We start from the raw sequence: 8,415 nt of genomic DNA, 5'->3' as shown, positions 1-8,415 counted from the left end.
ACGGACAAGCGAACCCACTTGAGAACTCTGAATTATACTATACTTAATTATTCTTGCTGATACACTGAGGTGAATCTAGCTACTTTTCTACCTTTCTATATATATCATCATATAATTTCAGTTTCATTCAGCGAAACGTTGAGCAAAAGAGCAAAGTATAACATTTCCCTTTGACGTGCAGCAGAGGTATATTTTCATTATTTAAAAATGTGAAAGATTAAAGAGAGAACACTCAGTGATAAATTATACTTAATTTCAACCATTAGCAGTGGAATCTGAAAACAGAAAAAAAGTGGCATTTGTTTTTACGGCAGCAAGAACTGACTGAGAAGAAAATCACAGCAATAAAGCAGAATGACTGTTACGGAAGAACAGTAAACCCTCTCACCTTTGACCTCACATTCCTGTACCTGCAGTTCCTTTCGATGACCTGACTATTTAAAATCCATTCACTATAAGTCACCTCTCAGGGCTTTAATGTCACCAGTGGGCTAAATGTTTCATGTAGAGCATGAAAAAAATGAATAGAAATACAAATTATGTTTCCTTCTTTGGATGGGTTTCAGTTTGGGTACAAATAATTTTGTATACTTTCCAAAAACTAACGAAGAAGTTCCATGACCTAAACCTAACCAATGATAAATGATAAAAAAAATACTTTAAGAATAATTAACAAAAAATGATAACAATAACCCAGCCTTTCTCTTCATTTATCACTGACACATTCTTCCTCATCGATAGCTGCATGCAACACCTGACCTCTCATGGCCTCTCTGGCAGGACATGTGAAGGGCAAACTTCTCCCATAGGAGCAACACACCCATGCTAGGCCCCGCCTCCTTCGGAAACGATGTGGTCTGTCATTGGCTGGTTCGTCACCAGAATGTCTGATTGACGCCATCAGGATGTCGCTGTTTTGCAACTTACAAAACTGGAAGCAAACGTAACTCTTCTCTCTCGAACCTCTGAGGCGTCAAATAAACGTCGCTGTTGAAAATGTCAAACGTCGACCTCGCTGGAGTCGGGAAGAACTTGTTGAAGAGCGCTGACACCGGGGAGGTGAGCTGAGGAGCAGGAAACAACACTCAACAATAGAAACGTTACACAACATTTTGTCTCTAGCTCAACTAAAAGATGTATTTCTTGTATGCAGGGAAGGAAAAAAAGGGTTTGTTTCTCACTGATTTTATCCTCAAGTGTATCAAAAGGACGTGCCGGTGTTTATAGTAAATATTTGACATATCAAAATTATATTTTCACTTTTGGTGATCAAAGATATTTCTAATAACATTCTTAACATTAGGAATTGGCTACCATGACAGCTGTCATTGATTTAAAATTGAAAATAAAAGTTTAGGGTTTGGCGCTTAACAGCTCCAGTGGATATTTGGAAAGTGTCATTTAAATTGTAATGTCTAATCCAATTCTTCCTGGTCAAAGTGCACATTTTATATATCCAGATCGTTATTCTTTGGAGAAATGACGTGGGCTTTCTAATTTCAGATATCTAAAACAGTATTCTACTCATCTGAATGTTTACTCTGCAATGCAATGCAATGCAGTTATTACTGGGAAAAATTCTATAATTTCAGATTGTAATTTCGAGTCATAACTGAAGTCAGCCATATCTTAGAATAGCATTTCTATCAGTAGGATTGCAGTTTGCAGATAGCTCTAATAGCCACTGTCACTAGTCGAGATGCTGTCCAACAGTAAGTGGAGTGTCTTCTGACTAGTGAGGGTACAGTGTCGCCGAGGAGAAATGTTATTCTGGAGATGTTAAACATAATTACAGATGGGAGTGTGGTTTGACTAAACGCCTCATGAGACCTACCTGCCATTACCTGCCAGCATGTGAGATAACTGCTGGTGTAATGGACAGTCAGGGGGACATAATGATGGTCTCAGAGGGCCACGTCTGAGCGGGAACCAGGGTTTGTCACTTGTAGCTATCCTACTCCCACATCCCGCCTCGTGATTCCCGGCCTTCCCTTGCTTGTGTTCCAGAGCGTGGAGCTCCAGTCTCTGTGGAGGGACCAGCCGGTGGTCTTGTTCTTCTTGCGCAGGTTTGGTTGTCAGGTGTGTCGATGGATGGCAGCAGAGATCAGCAAACTAGAGCCAGACCTGACAGCCAGCGGGGTTGCGCTGGTGGGCGTTGGACCCGAGGAGCTGGGGCTGAAGGAGTTCAAGGAAGGAGGCTTTTTTAAAGGAAGTAAGCAAATTAGTACACTTAACAAGGAAAGTCCGTCATTAGCCAGAGGTGGGAAGTGGGTCCCGACACAAGTGTTTCTGATGAGGACAGCAAGTTTCTGAACTTGAAACTTGCTCTTTGTGGTTGGTGACCAGTGGGGATGAGTGTTGATAGATTTAATCAGTGTCGCCATCGATTCAGCTACAGACAAACTGTCAGTTCCTTCATCAAATCCTCATGTTTAAGGGGGGCTAACGGGGAAGGCCTTCACAGGTTTTCAACTGAAACACTGCCGATCAAAGGAGTCAATGTCTGCCTGCAATATTTAATTGAATATTTAATTTCTCTTTAGACTCTTGACATCATTGTCCTGCAGAGCAACTGTCCTGACGTTAATGAAAGGAACTGATAAGCTCAGAGGCATGGGAAAAAAAAGTCGTTTCTCAGAGTTAATGAAATCAGTTCTCTAACAACGCTGGTTCTTGATTCCCCTCCCGAGGGATCGGCGTAGAGTGAACTGAATATTCTGAAATAATAATGATACAATACCACTTAAAATTAATATCCCCGCATGACGTCTGTCTTAGTTGTGCCTGAGCCTGCAGTTGATAAACTCTTATGTCAGGATTAAAAGTAAAAAGAGTAATTAATTTAGGACTTTGACACACCTGCGTTGTCGGGTCCACATCCACCAACCATTCAGTTGCAGGTTCGTCAATAACGATCAACCAACTTCTCTTTTAGGCATCTATGTTGATGCGCAGAAGAAAAGCTACAAGGATTTAGGCTTCAAAAGGTGAGTGCAGTGAATCTGCACTGAAAAGCTGCTTGTTTCCATCTTAATGTGAATTGTAGGTCTCACTTGATCTGACACGTAATAATCCCACCTGCTAATCTCCTAAGGCTTTTTTGAGATGACGTCTAGTTGTGTTTAACTCAGGTACACAGCCTTAAGTGTGGTTCCTGCTGCGCTGGGGAAGAAAGTACGAGATGTTAGTGCCAAGGTACACATCTTCATTAGTCCCGCAGTCACAGGAGTAGTAAAGCTACACAGATTTAGTGCCTGTCGTCTGCTGTTTTGTAGGCCAGTGCTGAAGGCATCCAGGGAAACTTCTCTGGAGATCTGCTGCAGAGTGGAGGCTTACTGGTAGTAGCTAAAGGTACAGTGCACTCCTTTCTTTTGTGGTGGGGTGGAGGATATAAGGAAGGTTTTATCTGGAAAAGTCAATAACAGATCAAAAGATATATTAAAACTGTGATTTACGAATGACCAGGTAGTGTGAGATCGACGAGGGCAAAGTTTGCTTAGTCATTTGAGTGTAGTTAAAAAGATTTTGCAGTCTCTCCTCTAGAGGGCAGTGTTGTACTAAAAAGTAGCTGGAAGTAGTGACAGGTCTCTGGTTCATCACTGCTTTGGTACACAAACTGTAAACATACCAGGTTTATTTGCTGGGTAATTTATCCGCAAATTGGACATTATTTTCTAAAGAAATAGTAAAGTGGGAAGTAATTTGAAGTTCAGCATAACAGGAAAATAAATGGTGGTGGATCAAAAAGAGGAAGTAAATATTAAAAATATTGCTACTACTGATACTCGTGCTTCCTTCTGAGAGCCAATCCAGGCATGAAAATCAAAGTCTTTTCTTTAATCAGTCATTTTATTCTTAGGACACGAACGTGTCTGATAAAGGAGATATAAATTTAATGTAAAAATGATAGAGAACTACTTTTCCTCTTCCACCATCACCACCTTGATGGCTGCTTTTACTAAGTGTCACTGTATAAATTACAAATATCGGACTTTAGTAAAGACAGAAGGGAGCTATTAGCCTGGTGGTAACCAGGTGAGTGTGCTAATGCTGCCTTTTATGGTGTTTTCAATAATAGTAATTATGATTATGATAAATTACTTGTACGGCACTTTTCAAAACAGATGTAACAAAGTGCTTCATAAGATGATAAAAAAAACAAGAAAAATGATGTTATAGTAAAGATGAAATAAAGTATAAAGCCATAAAAAAGTGAGCAAGACAAAAATGGGCAGCTTGTCCTTGTTGGAAACAATCTGCCTGTCTCGTTTTAAAAGCTCCTGACGTTCTTTTTCGAGACTCTTCTCACCCTGAATCCTATCTCTTCTAGCACTTAACGAGCTGTCTGCGATCTAAATGAGATATTTTTCTGACCCTGAATACACAATTCATGCAACAGGATTGTGAATGTTAGCGCGACCCAGCTGATGCATTTTTATATCAATAACAGTTTTGAAACATTTTCTTAACCGCAAAGGTGGAGAAAAGGTCTTACTGCACTTCATCCAGGACTCACCGGGAGACCACGTACCTCTGGAGGACATCTCCAAGGCTTTGGGTATCTCAATAAATGCAAAAGACGGACAGAGGCCAGTGGTAAGAAACCCCACAAACATGAGACTACTGATGAAATTGGGGGTGTAAGAAGGTTGCCTAAGAGAGGTAATCAGAGCTGGGATCCAGTGTGAGGTTGGTTTCGGATCTGGAGATGGGGGAGGTGCTTCCTGATGATGATGGGGGGGGGGGGGGGGAGACTTTCTGAATATGTTCTCATCAGCCATGTTAAAAAGTCTGACCTATTCACCTTGTAGACCCGGGTTTATCTACAGGTCTTACCTTGTACACCAGGGTTTATCTACAGATCTTACCTTTTAGACCCGGGTTTATTTTCAGGTCCTACCTTTTAGACCCGGGTTTATTTTCAGGTTTTACCTTTTAGACCCGGGTTTATCTTCAGGTGTTACAAGGATTCAACAGACTAGAGAGAAGCTGAATTTGTCTGGGCTGATCTTGACTATGAGAGCGTATTTCAGCAGACTGTTTGACGTTATTGCAGCACGGACACGTGGAGAAATTCATAGTAGAACTCTTCAGTTTTCATGCTCTCTGACATGGTTAATTTCACACGCTGTTGGTTCCCTTTTAAATTTCAGTTGCTTCAACATGCCACTGGAATAAATCACCGTTCAGGATTGAATCCCTCAACTCTTGTCAAGTGGCTGACGTACATCTACCACAAATATTATTTGAAAAATTTGATGGATGCACAACTGTAGACCTTGTTTAAATTGGAAAGAAAATATTTTTTTCTGTTTCCAGTGTGCCATAATTTATGACTGCTTAATCTTTAAGGACAGATCAGGAGAAAACACAGATGAATGTGAAAAAGAATGTTGTGTTGTCGCGTGGAGGAGGACCCAAATGCAGAGAATGGAGGGCAGGCCAGACAGAACTTGATTAAACTTTCTAATTTATTTAACCAAACAGAACAAATGCTAGACTGGGGACTAAAAACAGAAACACTAAACTAAAGGAGGGAAACTGGTAAGATGATGACGGGACGGGACACAAGGATCTGACCGGAACTGACTGGACAATCAAACTCAAATACACTCAACGAATGATTCAGTAAGAAACAGGTGGGAGACCCAACGCACAGGGAAGGACAGGAAGTAACAAGCACACAAAGACACGGGAGGGAGGAGCTGACAAAATAAAACAGGAACTGAGAACAAGTCAACGAAAACACAAACAAGAAACACACGAATGAAGAAGCGAGAAACACATGAGAACTTCAAAACCAAACGGTCACTCACACAAACTAAAAGTCCATAACAAACTAAGCACGGTCCTAATGGGACTGGGGTGTTAATGTGTAACTCAAAGTAGAAACTGCCTCTGTTCTATGACCCATTAAAGAAACAAACTGCTTTTGAACCCTTGTGATAAACCTTGAGACACCGAACCCCCCCCATGACATCCAGCACATGGACCCTTCCGCCCGACTGTATTGCTACAGCTTCCCAGTAAACCCAGCGGGTCAGAGCTGTTCAAACACAGGACTCCGCTGCTCGACCTGTCTGAGGAACAACTGAATCAACCCTGTTTTCTGAAGGGACCAGAAGAAACAAGCAACAAGCTGGCTGACCCTGAAACAGTTTACCCTCGCTGTAACGCTTTCTTAGCAGTGAGGTCATCGGCTGAACCACATAACTCCAGGTTGTTTTCAGTAATTTGCCAAGTTTAGATGTAGAAATCGTGGTGACCTCTTGTTCAAACCTCGTTTTTTTTCAAAGTCGATAATATTTAACTTCCCTGAAACTCGATATCTTATCTGAGAGGTGGAAACTCCCGATGATTTCCCTCAGGAACATCCCACTCGCAGAAAAGTGATTCTGATCAGAGACGCCATTTAATTAAAGAGTTTGTCTGAGCCTGGATAAACAAGGTTGTGGAGAGGAGTGGCAGTCTAGGGCTATCTTTAATTAACGCATAGGAAAGTAGTTAAAATCAACAATACTGGCTCTCATGGTGCCCTGGTGGACAAAGATCTTTGTTTGTTCTACCTTTATTTAACTAAGAACATATTTTTCATCAGATTAGAAAATAAATGCTCACTATAAAGACAGCCTGGGATAATTAATATATCGTACTTATTCATTATTTTTTGTATTTCTTCCACTTTCATTGAGACATGTTGAAAAGATTGCTGAGATTTATCGGGGTGTGGTGGGATAAATGACTGCCTTCTGGCTAAACCAGTCAAATTCATAAACAAAGTGCATCATCGTGTGTAAATGTGACACTGTGTGACTTGTGAATATCAGTAGTTCAGTTCACAAATTATAATAGAAAAACATTAAGATAAACATCTGTAGAACTTTGGACTAATTTAAAGGTTAAATATGCAATATCTTCTCATTCAATTGCCAAAAAATAACTAATATATCTTGTTACATTATTACAATCGTCATTGCATCATCCCAAATGTTTCCACCAGAGAGTTCAGTAATGTTTTCAATATTTTAGTATGATTGTTTTGGCGGCTGATAATTAAGCAAGTTGAAGTGATGCTAGTTAGTGTAGCGGACGCAGAGTCGAGACTGAAGGGTAACGCAGGTTTTAATTTAAAGATACTGTTCCTTTTGCCTTTTTCCTGTTGCCTTTTGTTAAAAAGCTGGATCCTGGCCCTTGTTGTGTCGCTGCGGGATTTGTTGACTTGGAATGTGACGCGTTAAAGCTCAACTTTAAAGCTTTTCATGTAGCTTGAGTTCAAATATGTCACTCTTGGTAATTCACAGGCCGCAGGAGACTCTCAGCCAGCTTCTGTGAATATGAAATCACTGGAATATAAAAAAAAGAAATTATCTTACAATCAGTCACTCACATGGCACCGGGGGGTTTTAACAGCTCAAGACAGTTTGAGTATTGGCATTTTCCCCCTGCCATTCAATTGTGTTTGTGGGATCATTAAAGTGACCGACGACAGGAAGTTTATGTTCCAATTTGAGTGCTGGATGGAAACTGTTGAGTCATAATAGTGATCAAGACCTTTGTTTGTTCTCTTTTGGTAATAAAATGTTGTTTATTCTTTCTTCAGTTGTAAATGTTTTGGGGGGTTTTTTTCTGGCAGGGAAGTATCATTTTTCATGTTAATATGCTCCCTCACATTTGCTGCCAGTAATTGATGTATAACCTTCTGTCTCCAAAACAAACGACTGGTGTTCATCAAACACCCTGCAAACACATCGTGTTTAACCTTTCTACTTTTTTCACGCAGTGCACTGATGATGTTTGCACACGATGACATCACTACCGACAGACGTTCGTCTCCATTTTGGGAAAATAAACGTGGAAAAATTGTCAATCGACCAATTTAATTGTAATTTAAATCTTTGGGTTGTTTTTTTTTGTGTGAAAACTCACTGTACAAGTGATTGTATTTTATATGTTCACAAATAAATCACTAAATATCTAATAACTGTTGGACATCTAGTATTTACAACTGTTCTGTGTCGATCGTTGTGATGGTTCAGTCGGAAAGATAGATATGAGATTTTGAAGTTTTGAAATGGGTGAGGAGGCACCCGACTGTCCGACACGGCAAACTGGCATTGGTTTCAAGCAAGAGTTTTTAAGGAACTGAAAAATGAGAGCAAAGGACGCAGAGAGGCCGACTAGAAATCAGCAGGTTTGATACGAGGCCCCCCCCATCCACCGGGATGAGTGCTCACCATCAGTTTATCGATGTGTGTGTGTGTGTGTGTATGTGTGTGTGTGAATGCCCTTTAAGTTATCTTAAATCACAAAACATCTTACAATCATGGAAAATCTACACTGAAACTGTATTTTTGTGTTTACTTATTAAACATTTTTCTGTAGCAGATTTGAAGAAACCCCTTTATGATTTTTTTT

General features: G+C 40.3%; 1 protein-coding gene across 1 annotated transcript; it reads left to right on the top strand.

Annotated features, from left to right (window-relative positions):
• The first annotated feature begins 884 nt into the window (after nucleotides 1-884).
• Nucleotides 885-8,301, top strand: prxl2b (peroxiredoxin like 2B). The gene is made up of 7 exons (XM_086199683.1): nucleotides 885-1,059; nucleotides 2,008-2,212; nucleotides 2,936-2,987; nucleotides 3,132-3,195; nucleotides 3,276-3,351; nucleotides 4,478-4,596; nucleotides 7,781-8,301. The coding sequence occupies exons 1-7, from the start codon at nucleotides 997-999 to the stop codon at nucleotides 7,805-7,807; spliced, it is 606 nt and encodes a 201-aa protein (XP_086055809.1). The 5' UTR covers nucleotides 885-996; the 3' UTR covers nucleotides 7,808-8,301.
• The last annotated feature ends 114 nt before the right edge of the window (nucleotides 8,302-8,415 follow it).

This window comes from Aulostomus chinensis, chromosome 3 (genome assembly GCF_037954235.1).
Source record: "Aulostomus chinensis isolate RoL2024-O1b breed Wild chromosome 3, RoL_Achi_v1.0, whole genome shotgun sequence".
Lineage (NCBI taxonomy): Eukaryota > Metazoa > Chordata > Actinopteri > Syngnathiformes > Aulostomidae > Aulostomus > Aulostomus chinensis.
This window is presented reverse-complemented; position numbering and strand designations above follow the sequence as displayed.

Coding starts and splice junctions, on each gene's coding strand:
- prxl2b (XM_086199683.1), top strand. CDS start 997: ATGTCAAACGTCGACCTCGCTGGAGTCGGGAAGAACTTGTTGAAGAGC. Junction 1,060..2,007: donor AGAGCGCTGACACCGGGGAG/GTGAGCTGAGGA, acceptor CTTGTGTTCCAG/AGCGTGGAGCTCCAGTCTCT. Junction 3,352..4,477: donor CTTACTGGTAGTAGCTAAAG/GTACAGTGCACT, acceptor TTAACCGCAAAG/GTGGAGAAAAGGTCTTACTG.